Consider the following 20,847-nt stretch of genomic DNA (forward strand, 5'->3'; position numbering starts at 1 on the left):
ATGTCACTACATTTAAAGGACACACTACCAAACCATATGTGTTGAAAATGTTTCCATGTCTTTATTACAAAGCATTGCTTGGCTTATGGTGAGTTGACAACCCCACCATCTATTTCTCTGCAAATGAAACAATGATCACAGTATTCTACAAAACAGTACGGGGAAATGCCAAATGAATGTTCCATTTCTTATGACTTATAGAAGCCCTAGAAAATACTACACAGGTGACAGTGATTTTGTTATATCAGTCATAATTCTTTATCAATCTTGTCATCTCCCTTGCAATTTTGAGATTTTTTAACAAATAATCACAAAACAACCCAGTACAATCGAGAATAGCAATAACTTCACAAACAATCAAACATAATGCATTTGAAACAACACACAAGCAATGAAAACATATGGTAGAACAATAAATGTGAAGTGCCTGGAACAATTAGTATGCCAGAAAAACAAGCTGTAATTAGAAAAGAAGCAGGCAGATAAAATTATTAGGGCACAAGAGTTGCTTTGAAAAGGACACTATTGCACAATATTCTAGAATTGTCTGTATGGGTACAATCCAGTAACTATGCTCTAGGAAAGAAAATGGAAAACTCACACTGCATAGAACTATAAGCAACAAGCAGCAATTTTGAAAAATCAACTAACCAACTGGAATGCCGTGATGTTACAACTAAAAATGCAGAATCACCAAGTACCAATATGATTAAAATTATATCAAAACAACACAATCAAACCCTCCCCCCCCCCCCCCAGCCAAGATAGAAATTCTAAGAGCTAGTGAAAATCTAGGTGTCATAATCACAAAAGAAAAACTAGATAAGGTCAGGGACATCGAAACAACTCTAGAAAATGGAGGCCTTGCATTAATTCAGCAACTTCGTAAAGAGGGAAGAAAACACATACCAGTAATTACACAGAAATTTCATTACTACTCTTAGAATACAAAATCATATTGACAGCTCTTCTAGACACATTAAATCCTCAATCCAATGAACAAACTAGAGAGTATCAAAGCTGGCTTTAGGTAACAGAACCTGCCCAGAGCAAATTCTAAGCCTTAGATTGGAAAGGAATTCTGCCTTATGCAAGACATTTTGTGGTTTTGTTTTCACCCAGATGTGTTTCAGCACTTTTGTGCTATCTTTAATGGGTTTATTTGGTTCTTTTCTTTCTCACTTGAAGCTGTTCGTTGTTTATTCTGGTAGCTCTAGATCTATGACACAATTTACAGGTTGTCATAGTTTTTTGATGTTGTGGATTTTTCCTTTGTTTGTGTCAAGGTAATGGTGATCATTGCTGTCGCTACACATTCATTTTCTAAAATTTGTTTACCAAGCACACATTCTACTGTCATTACATGAACAACACATAATGACACGGGAAAAACTGTGCTTGGCAAACAAAGCTTAGAAAAAATATGGGTAACGACAACAGAGAGAAGTAAGCACATTACCTTGACAAAAACAAAGGAAAAAATTCTACATCAACAAACTATGAGACAATGTAACTTATGTAGTGGATGTATGGCTATCAGTGTAAATGATCAACAGCAGTATGTGAGAAAAAAATAAACAATTAAACTCACTGAAGGTAGAACAAAGAGCGCAGCAACTTGTCTGTGTGAAAACAAAATCACAAAATGGTGTCTTGCATAAGATAGAATTCCTCTCCTTTTTTCTACCAAGTACAGAAATAAGATGAACAGCAACATTCACAGGTGATTATATCCAAACGTTAAAAAAATACTTGGACATTTGAAAACACCAAACAAAAAGATACTGTTAACTTTTGTTGGTTTTAAAAAGGCTTGTGATTTGATAGACAGTCCCTCCTTAAACCTTGAAGGAAATTGCAGTAGACAGGAAAACTCTGGAAATAACTAAAAAAATTCTTCCAAGAAGGATGTAAGTTTAGGATTTAACATCCCACTGACACTGAGGTGACTAGAGATGGCTAACACTTACAAACACAGTATCGAAATTAAAAATTTCTTGGAACAGCTTGTAGTCCCTTCCAATTGTATCAAGAGAAAGACAAGATACACCTAATACGATACACCTCTCACGACACGTGCGAATAGCAAGATGTCGTAATGTTCTTGATCATAACCAAAGAGGAAAAGTTTTGTTTTTCTATGTGTAGAATCAGCTACATACCATCGAACGAACTTGCAGATGATATGATGTTTGCTGAGAAAAAATGGCAGCAGAAAAAAAGCACAGAAAATATGTCACAAACAGCAACAATAATTCCAATAAACATGGAATAACATACAATAAATAAGATTGAAAAAACCCACTGATAATGGTGATATTTGTTGCTGAAACTAGTTTGGGAAAATAAACAAGAAGATGTTTTGCATCAAGGCAGACTCAGTTTCTGATATGGTTGTTTTCTATGCAAACACGGACCACATGGAAGAGTTCCTAAGTTACAGCTTGTAGTCCCTTCCAATTGTATCAGGAGAAAGACAAGATACATCTAATACGATACACATCTCAGCAACAAATGAAATCAAAATGAGTTTCCACAAATAATGACACTCCAATGAAGTCTGCATTACTACTATAAATGCTCCACAAAATTTAGGATGTTTCCTCTTGATTTCCCGTAAACTAAGTTGCCTCTCCCAGACCCTTTTTGTAGCACAGCATTAAGACCTGATCAATATAACATTTATTAATCTACATGTTCTGTAACTTAACACTTTCTTTTTAGCATTTTCCCACTCTCTCTTCATTTTATCTACCAAAGTATGACATTAACTTGTATTTTTACATTCAGTGATATATAAGTGATGTCCTGACAAGCAGAACACATCATTGATTTGAAAAGGTTTGTTGGAATCCTGTCTTCTGGTGCAGCCCTGGGTATCTACTTCTCTTCTCCATTGAGAACAAACAGAGGCCACACAGAGAACAAATACATTCTGTAAATACTTAAACAGACTAAAAAAATATTTATTGTACAAAGTGCATGGTTCCTCATGTACAAGTAATTACAAAATTTTCACACCCTGCTGATTCAGCTTATTATTCAATAGCACTTTTTCTTGCCTTTTCTTTTCTTCTTTGAAGGCAATGGCATTTGCCTTCTTCTCCAGCCGCCTCTCCTAGAATTTAAGATGATGAAATTAAACAATGGAAAGTCTAGGTTGGAATATCAACAATTATGAGTAATCAAACTCAGTGAGGCTGGGAATATTGAAGAAATCGTACACTGTTATCCTAGGAGAGTTTAAATATTCAAGTATCTTAAAATTTACTTTTTTCCTGCAATAACAGTAAACTGGGTAATACTCAAAATGACTACAGAGCTAAGATAGCCTGCAACAATAAGTTTTAGAAACACTAAGAGAACACCAGGAAAAAACCCAACCCCAATTTACATTTAAAGAAATTTGAGAGATAAGTAAAGTATATGAGTATGAAACAAAAGTTCACTGGACAAATATTAACCACCCTTTTATAACACCGGACTCTTAAGCCATGTCCACAAATAGTTTGCAACATGTTTCCAGCTACTATTGTTTGCCACATGTTTCGTAACATGGAAACAGCTATCCATAGCAGTGTTGGTGCAGATCAAACGAAACAATGTTTCAAGCCAACTGCAACATAACACTGCTGCACGACACTATTGTATGTTTATATGTTGTGTTGTGTTTTTGTCTGGCAGTAGCGAGTTCATTCCAAAAATAGTGGAGTGGAATGTGAGATACAAGCAGTAAAAAGAATCTCTGTGCAAAACTGCTGATACATTTGACTATTGCGTTGAGAAGAAATTTAGATCGTGTGTAGTCCAATACTGATGGGAGAAGAGAATTGTTGTGAACAGTAAAGCAGTGAGAAGTTGTGGTACACTGTCTACAAACCAGCATGGTTTGGCTGTCCAATCCCGCAATTTCTGTGGGATATTCGTGAACCAAAGAAAACTTCAGAATACCATGAACAAAAACGTTCAAAAAACTATGCTTGCTTGCATTGCATTTTATACTGTACAGTAAACAGTCATCCACATTTGTTTTGCCAGAGTACACTTCCTTGAGAGCTTAAAAATAATGTGCTAACTTTTCATGAATTTATTTGTTTGATTAGAAGCTTTCAGAGGTATATTTGTGGTGCAGTCAAAACTGATGAAGTGTCATCTCCATGAGCATGTGATCACGTCATCCATCTGTAAATCATATGAACTGAAGCTTCCTTGTGGGATATATTGGTTTCTTGCTTCAGCATTTTGCCTTAAGAAATTATGAAGACAAACAGTTGTAAGGATGACCGTTTGTACCATCTCAGGTTTCCAACAACAAAGGATTTCAGGAGACTTGAAAAACTAAAGCTGTAATACTGAAAGGTTGTGTATAAGGATTCTAGCCCGAAACAACCATCTACAAGCATTCTAGCCCTAAACAACCAGTATGTAATTAATTATTTTTTGAACATGCCTTCCTGTACATAATTTCATAATGTTTTCCTGTAACAGAAACACATCATCTGCCACAAAAACATATGGTAGGCCTTTGTTCCTCCAGGTAAGCATTCAGCTTCTGGCAACTTGAGTTTCTTTTTGGGATGTAGTTCACTTATGGTGACATTCTTAAATATGCCGCCATTGAGATTCTTCCTCGACAGTCAATAACTCTGTACAAAAAGTTGTGACAGTCATTGACAACACAATGCTAAATGCCTTTGTAATTGCATAATTTGTTTCTCTAGCAATAGGGCACTGTACGACATACACTTCCCATCAACTGCTCCCATACAATGTGCGTAGTGAAGCATCTGTGAGAACGCATATGCCAATCATTTTTAGTCGCCGACATCTGAAATAAATAAATGTGATTTTAGGTTTTCGAGGATTTGCTAGTGGGAGGAGATGATGACAAAGAGGAAGTTGCTGACCCTTCTACATCGCCTCCTCCAAAGCAGAAATTAAGATGAATCGATGGGAAGCAAGGTACCAGTTGCTAAAGAATTGTTTCCCAACTATTTGCAAAAGTGCTGAAACGATAGGAAGAAATGGATATAGACAAATGTGGGGTCTCTGGCCATTATGTAGCAGTCAACATTAATATGAAAGTCAGAAACTCGTCACACAGTAGAGGAAGTCATGTTTGATAATTTATGTCAAGTTATATAGAATGGGTAGCTTGCATGCCTCAGTGATACAGACAGCCATACCGCAAGTGCAACCACAATGCAGGGGTATCTGTTGAGATGCCAGACAAACATGTGGTTCCTGAATGGGGCAACAGCCTTTTCAGTAGTTGCAATGGCAACAGTCTGGATGATTGGGTGATCTAGCCTTTTAACATCAAACAAAACAACATTGCTGTGCTAGAACTGTGAATGGCTGAAAGCAAGGGGAAACTACAGCCATAGTTTTTCCCGAGGGCATACAGCTCTACTGTGTGGTTAAATATTCTAGAGGTAAAATAGTCCCCCATTCAGATCTCTGGGCAGGGACTACTCAAGAGGATGCCATTATCAGGAAAAACAAAATTGCATTCTACAGATCAGAGCATGGAATATTAGATTGCTTAATCGGTTAGGTAGGTTAGAAAATATAAAAAGGGAAATGGATTAGATGAAGTTAGATGTAGTGAGAATTAGTGAAGTTTGGTGGCAGGAGGAACAGGACTTCTGGTCAGGTGAATACAGGAAAGTCAGATAGGGGTACTGCAGAAGTGGGTTTAATAATGTATAACAAAATAGGAATGCAGGTAAGCTACTATGAACAGCAAAGTGAACGCATTATTGTAGCCAAGATAGACACGAAGCCCACACCCACCACAATAATAAACGATCATATGCCAACTAGCTCCGCAGATGGTGGATGAAGAGCTTGACAAAGTGTACAGTGAAAGAACAGAAATTATTCAGATAGTTAAGGCAAACAAAAATTTAATTGCAATGGAGACTAGAATTCAATAGCAGGAAAAGAAAGAGAAGGAAAAATAGTAATTGAATATGGACTGTGGGAAACAAATCAAAAGGGAGAGTTTCACACAGAGCAAAATTTAATCATCGCAAATACTTGGTTTTACGAGTCATAAAAGAAAGTTGTTTACGTGGTAGAGATCTGGACGCACCAGAAGGTTTCAGACTAATTATATAATGGTAAGACAGACATTTAGGAATCAGATTTTAAATTGCACATTTCCCGGGGCAGAAGTGGACTGTGACAACAGATTACTGGTTATGAACTGTAGATTAAAACTGAAGAAACTGGAAAAAGGTATGAAATTAGGGAGATGGGACCTGGATAAACTGCAAGAACCAGAGGCTGCTAAGAGTTTCAGAGAGAGCATTAGGCAATGGTTATCTATAACAGGGGAAAGGAATACAGTAGAAAATGAATGGGTAGTTTAAGAGATGGAATAGTGAAGGCAGCAGAGGATCAAATAGGTAAAAAGACAAGGCCTCATAGAAATCCTTGGATAATGCAACAGATATTTAATTTCAATGATGAAAAGAGAAAATATAAAGATGCAGAAAATGTAGCAGGCCAAGGGAATACAAATGTTTAGGAAACGAGACTGACAGGAAGTGCAAAATAGCTAAGCAGGATTGAATGGAGGACAAATGTGAGGATTTTGATGCATATTTCATTAGGGGAAAGATAGATATCACCTACAGGAAAATTAAAGAGGCTTTTGGAGAAAAGAGAAGCAGCTGTATGAATATCAAGAGTTCAGATGGGAAAACAGTCTTAAGGAAAGAAGGGGGTGGAAAGAGTATATACAGGGTCTATACAAGGGAGATATACTTGAGGGCAATATTACAGAAGTAGAAGAGAATGTAGTGAAAATTACTGAACTATCAGCTTAACATGTCATGGCTGCAAAATACTTACACGAATTCTTTACAGAAATATGGAAAAACTGGTAGAAGCTGACTTCAGGGAAGACCAGTTTGGATTCTGGAGAAATGTAGGAACATGCAAGGCAATACTGACCCTACGACTTATCTTAGAAGATAAGTTAAGGAAAGGCAAAGCTACATTTATAGCATTTGTCAACTTACAGCAAACTTTTGACAATGTTGACTGGAATACTCTCTTTGAAATTATGAGGGTAGCAGGGGTAAAATACTGGGAGCGAAAGCTTACATCCAATTTGTACAGAAACCAGACAGCAGTTATAAGTACAAGCAATACAAGTAAAGGGGCATGAGAGAGAAGCAGTGGTTGAGAAGGGTTGTACCCTGTCCCCAATGTTATTCAATCTGTAAATTGAATGAGCAGTAAAGGAAATCAATGAGGAATTTGAAGTAGGAACTGAAGTTCAGGGAAAGGAAATAAAAATTTGACTTTTGCTGCTGACATTGTAATTCTGTCAGAAACAGCAAAGAAGTTGGAAGAACAGTTGAATGGAATGGACAATGTCTTGAAAGGAAAATATAACATGAATTGCAACAAAAGCAAAACAAGGATAATGGAAAGTAGTCAAATTAAATCAAGAGATGCTCAGCGAATTAGAATAGGAAATGAGGCCCTTAAAATAGTAGATGAGTTTTGTTATTTGGGCAGCAAAATAACTGAGAACGGACAAAGTAGAGGGATATAAAATGTAGACTGGCAATTGCAAGAAAAGCATTTTTGAAGAAGAGAAATTTATTAACATTGAATACAGATTTACACATTAGGATGTCTTTTCTGAAAGTACTTTTTTGGAGTGTAGCATTTATGGAAATGAAACATGTATGATGAACAGTTTAGACCAAAAGAGAATAGAAGCTTTCAAAATGTGATGCTAGAGAAGAATGGTGAAGATTAGATGGGTAGATACATAACAAATGAGAAGGTACAGAATAGAACTGGGGTGATGAAAAATATGTGGCACAACTTGACCAAAGCAAGGAATCAGTTGATAGGGCATGTTCTGAAACATCAGGGATCACCAATTTATTACTGGAAGCAAGTGTGGGTGGTAAACGTTGTAGAGGGAGACAACAACAATAGCATACAGAATGAATAAAAATTTGATAATATACATATTTAATGAAGGGTTCATATTTAATGAAGGGTTCCACAACTGTGGTACTTGATCGTCGGGAGTATGTGACTGAGGGACTGCGTCAGCTTTCAGACAACACTACTTACAAAGTTTGCCAAGGCAATCCCATTCCTGATGTCCAGGCGGAGCTTCAAGGAATCCTCAGAACCTTAGGCCCCCTACAAAACCTTTCACCCGACTCCATCAACCTCCTGACCCCACCAACACCCCGCACCCCTACCTTCTACCTTCTTCCCAAAATTCACAAACCCAATCATCCCGGCCGTCCCATTGTAGCTGGTTACCAAGCCCCCACCGAACGCATCTCTGCCTACGTAGATCAACACCTTCAGCCCATTACATGCAGTCTCCCATCCTTCATCAAAGACACCAACCACTTTCTCGAACGCCTGGAATCCCTACCCAGTCTGTTACCCCCGGAAACCATCCTTGTAACCATTGATGCCACTTCCTTATACACAAATATTCCGCATGTCCAGGGCCTCGCTGCGATGGAGCACTTCCTTTCACGCCGATCACCTGCCGCCCTACCTAAAACCTCTTTCCTCATTACCTTAGCCAGCTTCATCCTGACCCACAACTTCTTCACTTTTGAAGGCCAGACATACCAACAATTAAAGGGAACAGCCATGGGTACCAGGATGGCCCCCTCGTATGCCAACCTATTCATGGGTCGCTTAGAGGAAGCCTTCTTGGTTACCCAGGCCTGCCAACCCGAAGTTTGGTACAGATTTATTGATGACATTTTCATGATCTGGACTCACAGTGAAGAAGAACTCCAGAATTTCCTCTCCAACCTCAACTCCTTTGGTTCCATCAGATTCACCTGGTCCCACTCCAAATCCCATGCCACTTTCCTTGACGTTGACCTCCACCTGTCCAATGGCCAACTTCACACGTCCGTCCACATCAAACCCACCAACAAGCAACAGTACCTCCATTATGACAGCTGCCACCCGTTCCACATCAAACGGTCCCTTCCCTACAGCCTAGGTCTTCGTGGCAAACGAATCTGCTCCAGTCCGGAATCCTTGAACCACTACACCAACAACCTGAAAACAGCTTTTGCATCCCGTAACTACCCTCCCGACCTGGTACACAAGCAAATAACCAGAGCCACTTCCTCATCTCCTCAAACCCGGAACCTTCCACAGAAGAACCCCAAAAGTGCCCCACTTGTGACAGGATACTTTCCGGGACTGGATCAGATTCTGAATGTGGCTCTCCAGCAGGGATACGACTTCCTCAAATCCTGCCCTGAAATGAGATCCATCCTTCATGAAATCCTCCCCACTCCACCAAGAGTGTCTTTCCGCCGTCCACCTAACCTTCGCAACCTTTTAGTTCATCCCTATGAAATCCCCAGACCACCTTCCCTACCCTCTGGCTCCTACCCCTGTAACCGCCCCCGGTGTAAAACCTGTCCCATGCACCCTCCCACCACCACCTACTCCAGTCCTGTAACCCGGAAGGTGTACACGATCAAAGGCAGAGCCACGTGTGAAAGCACCCACGTGATTTACCAACTGACCTGCCTACACTGTGAAGCGTTCTATGTGGGAATGACCAGCAACAAACTGTCCATTCGCATGAATGGACACAGGCAGACAGTGTTTGTTGGTAATGAGGATCACCCTGTGGCTAAACATGCCTTGGTGCACGGCCAGCACATCTTGGCACAGTGTTACACCGTCCGGGTTATCTGGATACTTCCCACTAACACCAACCTGTCAGAACTCCGGAGATGGGAACTTGCCCTTCAGCATATCCTCTCTTCTCGCTATCCGCCAGGCCTCAATCTCCGCTAATTTCTAATTTCAATTTGCCGCCGCTCGTACCTCACCTGTCTTTCAACATCATCTTTGCCTTTGTACATCCGCCCCGACTGACATCTCTGCCCAAACTCTTTGCCTTTACAAATGTCTGCTTGTGTCTGTGTATATGAGGATGGATATGTGTGTGTGTGCGAGTGTATACCTGTCCTTTTTTCCCTCCTTTTTTCCCCCTAAGGTGAGTCTTTCCGCTCCCGGGATTGGAATGACTCCTTACCCTCTCCCTTAAAACCCAAATCCTTTTGTCTTTCCCTCTCCTTCCCTCTTTCCTGACGAGGCAACCATTGGTTGCGAAAGCTAGATTTTGTGTGTATGTTTGTGTTTGTCTGTGTGTCTATCGACCTGCCAGCGCTTTTGTTTGGTAAGTCTCATCATCTTTCTTTTTAAATATATAATGAAGTTTTCATTTAGTTATGTTTACATAATCCTTCAGATTGGGTACAAAGATTTCACATTTGGTATATGTCGTGCAGTGTTGCCAAATACTCTTTCTTGTACTCAAATGAGAACCGGTTTTTGCACTAGTTGTTTGTATTATGTTGAAATGCCTATAACTTACCACAGTTGCCACGCATTCAGTTGGATATCATTTGCCAGTCCCTATTACACATTGTTCCTCTTTCATGAAATTTTTTTGTTCACTTCCTTATATGCCGTGCCTTCCAGCCTTTAACTGTCCTTATACCTAATACCATTGTACACCAACACAGCCTATATTACTATAACCTCTTCCCATTTGTCTCCTACTCTGACCATTTGTTGGTATTCCTGTTGCCTCTTATTCGTTATCAACTGTTATTCACTTTCCTTCATTAAGTCAGCTAATTTAAGTTCTCACTTTTCAAACATTTTATAGTTCTCCTTTGATTCTATGAGAGAGAGAGAGAGAGAGAGAGAGAGAGAGAGAGAGAGAGAGAGAAATACAAATGCTCAGGAACTATTTGAGGTATAGCTTTCTTCGAAATCGGAAAACGAGTAAATAAGAAAAACTCTGAAATGAATCTCCTGGTGAAAACAAAAAGAGTAACAACAGGTCTTTGGTTGACTGTAATTGCTTGTTTCCCCAAAACAAATGGTGTTGCTCTATTTCCCAGAATTCCAAAATGGTGGATGACATCCAAGTGAAGTTATGGACAGCACAGCTGTCTTCAATATTCAGTCCCTGCTGCAAGTTATTCCTACCAGTTCTTCTACAGAATGGTTTCATCCACCAATGATGATGATATCTTTCCATGTCAAAGGATCCTAATCGACACCGTCCAGACATGAGTGTCACATCTTGCCAACGACAATCAGCTTCAAAGCTGACAGAAACTGCTACTGTCTGTGAATACAGATCAATTTCAACAAGCCTCTGAGTGAACATTGTGAAGGAAACTAGCTTCAATCAATATTTGGAGTCAGACATCTTCCTAAAAGCCACTGCTCATAGCAGCAGATAAAGCTGTATGTGTTCAGTGGGCCAAACAAGGCAGACACTGGAAAGCAGATAGCTGCAGGCATGTAGTGTCATTCACCTAACAGTGGTTTTGCCAGTTGTCAAACAAGATAGGATGTTGAGTGCACAGACAGCTCAATAAGGCATTTAACCTGCAGTGTGTAGAGGGTGCACTTCTTTCAAGATGTTTTAGGGATGTTTTCTGTATCATGACTAGAGCACCTAATTCAGATTATCATGATCATAAACCTGGATACAATCTTGCTGTCTTTCTCAATGGGCTAAATTAGTATAAAGCTCTCGGGCTTCCAGCCAAATGAGTTTGTCAAAATAGTGCAACTTTTAGATGAGTTTCACTGCCGTGATCTTCTCTTTATGTTCTCGTGGATGGTGTTGGTATGTCCAAGAAATTCATTGAGGGGGTCTCTGCAATGTGGCCACATAATGAAGTTGTTATTCATGTATCTACAGAAGTTTTTGAGGCATGTGGTCTCTGTAGCAATTTCCTCAAATTCCTATAGACGGAATATTTTGAGGAAGTTGCTACAAAGACTGCATGGCTCAAACCAAACAGTTCTACTAAAACATAGATGAAACCTTCGTTGTGCAGCTACATATCAGGACATTGTGTGGCCACACAACAGGGGAGACCTCAACGAATTTCTTGGCACATATCAGTGCCATCCAAAATAACATAAAATTCACCATGCAAGTGGGGAAAGATACTTGCCTCCCATTCCTAGACATTTCGGTATGGAAGAAGCAAGATAGCACATGAGGTCAGTTTGTGTAAGCAATGTACAATGATATGTATTTCCATGCACTAGTTGCCACTGCCCGTCCAACACACTTTTCTGAGGACTCATGTTCACAGGAGTTGGGCCGTAAGCGTCTAGGAAAGTCAATGCATACAAAGTGCATCTCAAAGTAACATAGGAAGAGGACAAGTGAATGATATTTCTGCCATATGTGGAACCACCAACAGCTAAGATCACAAGGATCTTTAAGAAATATAATGTTAAAACAACCTTCTGAGCACTGCATGGGATTAAAGATCTAGCTCACCGAGCCAAGTATCCAGTGGGATCGTGCACACATTGCATTTATTACATTCACTGTAAATATGGGCTGAGGTGGCTGGGCAGACACAGTGCTATTTTCAGCAGCAGAGCTTGGAGCATTGCAGGTATAGTCCTCTGGGGCACAAAGGTAAATCAGCAGTCACTGGGCATAGCTTGGATGAAGGTCATGTGTTTAATTTTCAACAGATGGGAGTACTGCGTAGGGCCAGTGGGTTTTGGAACAGTGTAATAAAGGCAGCCATTGAAATTTGGTTGAATGATGACCTCATAAAAAGAGATGCAGCAACTGATGTTTTTACCACATGTGGACCTGTTTTGTGTCACAATGTGTTACAAGCACTTGCTGGCAAAAGACATCCACATGGCACGTGGGGTGAAGTCTGACCAACCACGTCAGGACTCAAGTAAGGACCCTCCCTCTTCCACACCCCAACCCACCCTAGGACAAGGGATGGGAGTGGAAGTTATGTCGGGTCAGTCAACTGTGATGTCTATACAGTAATAATCAAGATGCCCTCTCAACACTTGAAAAAAAAAAAAAAAAAGATGAAAGGAGTGACATTCATCAAAATGTTGCATCTTTTTGACAAACTCACTCCGCTAGAAGCTTGAGGGCTTTGTATTAGTATGAACTTCTATGTTTATTTCAACATTCTTGGTGACAAAGTGTTTTCCCTCTTCTTTATCTTCACAATGTCAGCCCTTCTGTCTTCCAAGATGACAACAGCCTCCTTTATAGAGCTGCACACATACACGTGCAGTCTAACAAATGCTCAGGTACCCTATTGCACCTTGACTGCCTCGCTAAATCTCTAAAATTTTAATCCTATAGAAAATCTCTGCACTATTTGGAACAATGGGTAAAATACAGCAATCAATGTACCCATGGTGTGGTAGCCTTATCAGAGCTTATCATCAATGAGTGGCTTCAGCTGAATATGGCATATTTAAAGAAACTCACAGACACTCTTCCTTGCAAAACTGAAGCTATTATCAATGCCAGAGGCTGTGTGATGACCCCTGCGGCCCAACAAATTGTTTCGTTTACACTGCTTGTCAGGCAAATGACAAGCATAAATTTATAGGACACTTAGCTCATCTTGTCTTGTGTGTTTGCCTTCAACAACTGTCTATGTAAGTATTCATTTATGTATCAAACAGCCCTTTTCCTGGAATTTTAAGGTTCCTTTTCTGAAATGAAGGAACCTATGATGCCAAAAGGCAACATTTGTGTACTGGTGTTACATAAAAATTGCAAGTATCTTCTATTTTTTTGTTGTTGTAATTTTATTGCAGACATCCTTTCCTTTCCTTTAAAGATATCTGCAGTTACTGGCAGCAGAGCGCATACAAACCCGTCTGTATTCTTTCAGCATTCTTTTCCTTTCCTTCCTTTGTTCAGGAGTCTCATCTTTGGATCGAATAGACAGAGTTGACAACACTGAAATCACAGATTCTGAACCATCACAGTCAGCATTCTTCTTTTGGGCAGCATCAAATCTTGCCAATGACTGAGGTGTGAGCTTGTTCGTGTTATTACCCAAAACATCTAGTGGGATACCAGTCCTTTTGCTAACACGAATATGTTTTGATGGCTATAGGGGAGAGAGAGAAAAAAAAACAGTGATTAAATTTACTGAATCTATGTGTACTGGAAAACAAACGTATAAAATTTGATATATGTCGCAAGTTAAACAATATACAAAACTTATTGTTCTAACTTACTTTTACATCAGGTATCAGTTTGGGGTGATTGTAGATATTGGAGTAAGTTGACAGAATTGATTCACAATCCCATTTTTCTTGGTCTTTGTCCTTTACTTCAATTTTCACCATGTCATCACCATCTTCAGAGTCAGACGACATCTTTTCTAGTATTTTCAGTGTTTTATCTACATAATTTAATTGAGAATTCTTTTCTTTTTCAAATTCCTTAGCACATTCCAACAGAATATCTGAATCTGGAGGTATGTAGCCCTCAATTTCCTCACAGTCAAGAGCACCAATTTCACTATCATCATAATCTGCAAACATCTGAAAATCGAAAAAAAAGAACAGTCATTGTAATATCAGGTTTCAATGAGCTCAAATAAAAGAAGTACCGTCAGGACAATCTTCCTCCTCCATTATCATCAGAATTATTTTTTGCTTTCCTCTTTCTTGGGATAACGTACAGGCAGCCAGAAACAGTCTGAAACGCTTGTAAGGGTGCCTCAGCTTAGGTTGTGCTGAGGAATAACTGTTAATAAAAAATTTCCATATGTTGCGCCATTTCTGAGTTAATTAGAATTGAAGTTAGGTAATCACGCTGTTGCACACAAAACTTCAAGCACCCTGCCAGAAATAGTGTTGTCAAACATGTTCTTCATTTGGTTTCCTAAAACCAAACAAGACAGCAGTACAAAATTTGGACATAAGGCAGCAGTAAGGAATGAACATGAGCTAGATGGTTGGTGTATTTGGGGGAAGCGACCAAACAGTGACATACCAGTCCCATCAGACTAGGGAAGGATGGGGAAGGGAGGTGGCTGTGTCCTTTTGAGGGAACCATCCCGGCATTTGTCTGAAGTGATTTAGAGAAACCACGGGAAGTCTACATCAGGATAGCCAGACGTGGGTTTGAATCGTCATCCTCTTGAATGCGAGTCCAGTGTACGAACCACTGCATCACTTCGCTCAGTGAGCCAAAGGCTGAGCAGTCCTGTGCACTATTATCCAAGCTAGGACAACAACTGACACTAATTTTATCTGGCAGGCTAATTGAATTTGTGCCCACTATGACCTTATTGGCTAGCTTCATGGCTAACTAACTCAGAAACAGCATAACGCTTTGAATTTTTTCCTTAACAATTACTTCTCAGCACAACCTACCATGCAACATCCTTACAAGATTTTCTGACCACGCTGTATATATGAAACAAGCTGCTCTAACATGAGAGGTCAAGTTATTTTGTGAATCAAAAAGATGCTGAGTCACATTAACTGTGACAAAAAAAAAAATAAGACTGTAAGAAAGTGAGCCAACAAGGCCTTTACTGCAAATAGGCAATATACACACACAACTCATGCAAACACAACTCACATACACATATGACCTCAGTCAAATGCCTGCTGAAGTCAAACTGGCAGTATGTCGCCTAATTCTGACAAAGCTCACTTCTGACAATCTTTTTGTTGTGCCTATCTGCGACTCAGCATCTCCACTATATGGCGAATAGTAAATATCATTTTCATAACATTGTTAAAGTCCATCCTGGATTTTACATTGTTTGAAACAAAAACAAGGCATGTTCATTCCCAAAGTAACATTTCAGAAAATGACAGATGTAAATGGAGTCTTAAGACAAAGCAAAGTGAATAAAATCAAAAGCAAAAACCTAAAATCTATTTATCTTTCCAACTGACAGCAGCACAAGTGTGCGAGGAGGAGGAGGAGGAGGAGGAGGAGGAGGAGAGGAATGTATGTGTGGGACTGAACATTTGTATTTCTCTCTCTCTCTCTCTCTCTCTCTCTCTCTCTCATAGAATCAAAGGAAAACTATAAAATGTTTGAAAAGTGAGAACTTAAATTAGCTGACTTAATGAAGGAAAGTGAATAACAGTTGATAACGAATAAGAGGCAACAGGAATACCAACAAATGGTCAGAGTAGGAGACAAATGGGAAGAGGTTATAGTAATATAGGCTGTGTTGGTGTACAATGGTATTAGGTATAAGGACAGTTAAAGGCTGGAAGGCACGGCATATAAGGAAGTGAACAAAAAAATTTCATGAAAGAGGAACAATGTGTAACAGGGACTGGCAAATGATATCCAACTGAATGCGTGGCAACTGTGGTAAGTTATAGGCATTTCAACATAATACAAACAACTAGTGCAAAAACCGGTTCTCATTTGAGTACAAGAACACTGCACGACATATACCAAACGTGAAATCTTTGTACCCAATCTTTATCAATAGGTTCATGCTGTTCATGGAATAATGATTGCTATAAAGTAATTTTACAACACAAGGTACTAAACAAATCAGGTTCCTTTCTTGTACTTGAACCACAGTAACAAAATAATTGACAGCTATTTGTTTACAGGAAATCTATGATAGTAACAACCAATCAGAGAATGAGCTTGCTCATGCCTGCTGTTCTGTGCCTGTTGTCATATCACCCTGTTACCTGGTGCCAGTTGCCACAGTCACTTGCATACACAGTTTGTGGCCAGTAATGTAACAATTATGATTGTTTTTCATTGTTTTGCTGTGTAGTGTGCTGATTTTTCATGACATAATATCCTAAATAGCTGTGAAAGTGTACACGAAAGCAATAAGACTATTATCACCCTGCTATGCAATCCCAATGAGTGTTAAGGGGCAGCATGTTGATGAATCCAGAACTAAAATGCCCAGCCGTTACGGTCACAGTCGTACTGTGCACGTCGACAAACATGAGTCAACGATACCACCCCTCTTGTGCTCAACTCTTAATTGTTCTGTTGTTCTGATTGAGGTATGGTGGTTCCTCTTTACAAAAAGATTTGGCTGACATCAACAAGGCCTGCACTAAACCATACTGGCTATATCAATATATAAGAGGCAGTCACAAGGTTTCTGTTTGAAAGCCATACAGTCCAGAATTGGTGTGACAACCATGCCAAATCGCCCTGAGCATTGAAGCAATCATCCCACCAATGCAACAGCTTGGGAATACCCGTTTGGTGAAACATCTGTCCTGCTGCATGAAGGAGTCTGTAACTGCTTGCTGCACATCCTTTCCCAACAAGAATTGTCAACTCTCCAAGGCCTTTTTTTAAGGGGACCAAAGGCATGACAATTGCATGGGGAGAGATCAGGACTATACGGCCATGGATTGAGTGTCTCCCACTTGAGTTGGCATAACTTATGTGTCACGAAATCTGCGATACGGGGGTGTGCGTTATCTTGAAGCAGCAGTACCCCTTGTTACATGGTTGTTTTTGACACATATGTGTTTGCTGCCCCATACACTTGCTTTATTCTCCAATGGATGTCTACTGGTATTTGTCCTTTGCTTTGGCAGCCAAGAAAAGAATAAGAAGTTGGTCACATTTGGATGCATTTAGTAATAACTTCACCATTATTCACATATCCACATTTGACATAAACGTCAGAAAAACACGTATGCCATAATAATCCCTTGCCTACGTGCTGGTGCTTATTTACCCACTTCAGAGTCATGCTACATTGCATATACACTGTAGCAATGTCCTCAAGTGGAAAACTTTTGATTGTCCCTTATACAAACCGTGGAAAAATACAGATGGGCTAAATGCTGCAAAAGCCTGAAAAGTGCGAGGTAAGACATCCTTAGTGGCAGGATACTGGGAGTAAAGCTCTTATACAAAAGAAAATCTATATCCATTATGTTGGATTTCTTTGTTGTGGTACTGGCAACATGAAAAATAAGTACAAAATCATGATTAAATACCATGTTTCTGGTAGTAAAAATTCTACCCATTTCTTCTTCTTCTCTGAACAATACACATTGAAGAGCCAAAGATACTGGTACACCTGCCTCACATTGTGTAGGGCCCTCGCGAGCACACAGAAGTGCTGCAAAACAACATGGCACGGACTCGACTAATGTCTGAAGTAGTGCTGGAGGGAATTGACACCATGAAACCTGTGGGGCTGTCCATAAATCCTTAAGAGTATGAGGGGGTGGAGATCTCTTCTGAACAGCATGTTGCAGACCATCCCAGATATGCTCAATAATGTTCATATCTGGGAAGTTTGGTGGCCAGTGGAAGTGTTTAAAATCAGAAGAGTGTTCCTGGAGCCACTCTGTAGCAATTCTGGATGTGTGGAGTATCGCATTGTCCTGCTGGAATTGCCCAAGTCCGTTGGAATGCACAATGGAGTTGAATGGATGCAGGTGATCAGACATCAGCTCTCAGGCATCCCCAGCCCATTAGTCGCTGGATTCCTACTCGTCACCAATGAATTTACCTCGCTATACACCAACATCCTTCATGGCAATGGCCTTGCTGCTATTGTACTTCTCCTAACTTACTTACAACTCCAAAGTGGCTAACTCATTCCTCATAAACCTATTAATTACATCGTCACACACAATTACTTCTCATTTGATGGGAAGGTATTTAAACATATCTGTGGCATAGCCCTGGGCACCTGTATGGTACAATCTAATACTAATCTGTTATGAGTCATTTAGAGGATACAAACTAGCCTCTCAAAACACCAAACTCCTTGCCTGATTCAGATTCATAGATATCTTCATGATTTGGACCCATGGTCAACACGTTCTATCCTCATTCCTCCACAACCTCAACACCTTCCCTCCCACCCACTTCAGCTGGGCCTCCTCAATCATGGCCTTCACCAGGACTGTGATACATCATGCCAGGAAATGAGAAACATCCCACTTACAGTTCTTCCTACCCCTTCTAAAGTTGTACTCCTTTGCCTACCCAGCCTACATAACACACTGGTCCATCCCTATACCAATTCCATTCCCAACCATTGCCATGGGTTCCACATCCTATGGAAGGTACAGGTGAAAGACCTGCAAGATTCACCCACCCAGCAAACTTATCCTACCCTATAAAAAGCAGTGCCACTTGTGAAAGCAGCAATCTCATATATCAGCTCTGCTGAAATTTCTGCACAGTATTTTATGTGGGCTTGCCCACCAACCACATGTCCACCAGAATGAATGGCCACTGTTATACTGTTATCATGAAAAGAGTTGACCACGTAGTGGCACAACCCACTGTCTACCCCACTGTCCCCACACACTCTACACAACAGTTCCTCCTTTTCTCTGTCTGTCAGCCCCCCCCCCCCCCCTATCCACCCCATCCTCCAAATCCACAGCATCACAACATTGCGCTCTCCGTGTAGAATGTAAGCAGTGAATGACAGGAAATACATTCTTGGCATCCAGAGACAGTGGGCATTGAGTTTAAGCCGTACTCATGTGCGTTTTCTATATCTGAAGAAGAACTCTGTCTGAAAACTGAAATATTTCTGGCAATCTTTTTCACTGTGTCTGCCTGCAACTCAATGTCTCCTCTGTGTAGAGTAGCAATCTATCCTTTCCATACTATTGTTACTCCATCCTGTGCTTTCAATTGTTTGAGTCTAGAAAACTGAGTTCTACATTATATCTGCAAACTCAGAACAGATAAAAATATTTTAATCCAACATAGGTATTTCTTTAAACACTGTACTTACTTTCTCAAATCTCCCGTCCAACAACGTCAACTGCTCATTACGTCGAATAACAGAACTTGACATTGAGTAGTTCGTAAATCGTGACTTTGTTTCCTCTTCAGCAAATGTAAATTCAGACCCAGGAAGACTACAAATCTCATCGTTTTCATCTTCTTCCTCTTCAGTTTCTTCCAAACTGTCTCCAGTGGATGCAGTGTCATCTGAGTCATATTCCCTTTGATGATAACACAAGAGTAGATAAATATTAGTTATGAATGCCACAATGATATGGACTGTCTAAAAGACACTTTCTAAGAAAATTTTAATGGTACCATGTGTGTTAAACAGAAATTTGAAAAAAAAAAAAAAAAAAAAATCACACACACACACACACACACACACACACACACACACACACACACAAAGATGATGTGACTTACCAAACGAAAGTGCTGGCAGGTTGATAGACACACAAACAAACACAAACATACACACAAAATTCAAGCTTTAGCACAACGGTTGCTTCATCAGGAAAGAGGGAAGGAGAGGGAAAGATGAAAGGATGTGGGTTTTAAGGGAGAGGGTAAAAAGTCATTCCAATCCCGGGAGCGGAAAGACTTACCTTAGATGGAAAAAAGGACAGGTATCCACTCTTGCGCGCACGCGCGCGTGTGTGTGTGTGTGTGTGTGTGTGTGTGTGTGTGTGTGTGTGTGTGTGTGTGTGGGCGCGCGCGAGTGGATACCTGTCCTTTTCCCCCCTAAGGTAAGTCTTTCCACTCCCGGGATTGGAATGACTCCTTACCCTCTCCCTTACAACCCACATCCTTTCGTCTTTCCCTCTCCTTCCCTCTTTCCTGATGAAGCAGCCGTTGGTTGCGAAAGCTAGAATTTTGTGTGTATGTTTGTGTGTCTATCGACCTGCCAGCGCTTTTGTTTGGTAAGTCTCATCATCTTTGTTTTATATATATTTCAATTTGTCTCCACATTTTACAATAAAAATCTTGGGGGAAAAAAATCAGCTTTCCTATTTACATTTTAGTTTAAGATCATCATTTTTATACTGTTCAGCTATGTGTATTTAATATTTCCTTTGTAAGCAAAATATACAGTGTGTGTATACGAACATCCACTTTAAGCCATGACCACAATTTACAATACTTCACTAATCTTTATAACATGAATATGCATGAACCTGTTCTCTCTCTCTCTCTCTCTCTCTTTTAGTTTGTGTTTCTTAGAATTAACACAAAACTAAAAAGAATAGTAT

At 40.0% G+C, this 20,847-nt stretch overlaps 1 protein-coding gene and 1 long non-coding RNA gene across 3 annotated transcripts in view; one reads left to right on the forward strand and one right to left on the reverse strand.

Annotated features, from left to right (window-relative positions):
* The first annotated feature begins 750 nt into the window (after window positions 1-750).
* On the forward strand, window positions 751-2,191 carry LOC126092447 (uncharacterized). The gene is made up of 2 exons (XR_007521333.1): window positions 751-1,509; window positions 1,541-2,191. It is a non-coding gene; the product is annotated as an uncharacterized LOC126092447 (long non-coding RNA).
* A 751-nt stretch (window positions 2,192-2,942) lies between these two features.
* The window catches only part of LOC126092444 (protein LTV1 homolog), a 50,550-nt gene continuing 32,645 nt past the window's right edge, over window positions 2,943-20,847 (reverse strand). For both annotated transcript variants that reach the window (XM_049908045.1, XM_049908046.1), the window contains exons 6-9: window positions 19,602-19,815; window positions 14,101-14,409; window positions 13,731-13,970; window positions 2,943-3,118 (exon numbers count right to left, since the gene is read on the reverse strand). In XM_049908045.1, the coding sequence (XP_049764002.1) occupies window positions 3,005-3,118; window positions 13,731-13,970; window positions 14,101-14,409; window positions 19,602-19,815 (877 nt within the window). In that variant the 3' untranslated portion in view covers window positions 2,943-3,004. The remainder of the gene's footprint in view (window positions 3,119-13,730; window positions 13,971-14,100; window positions 14,410-19,601; window positions 19,816-20,847) is intronic.

The sequence above is a fragment of the Schistocerca cancellata genome, chromosome 7, assembly GCF_023864275.1.
Source record: "Schistocerca cancellata isolate TAMUIC-IGC-003103 chromosome 7, iqSchCanc2.1, whole genome shotgun sequence".
NCBI lineage: Eukaryota > Metazoa > Arthropoda > Insecta > Orthoptera > Acrididae > Schistocerca > Schistocerca cancellata.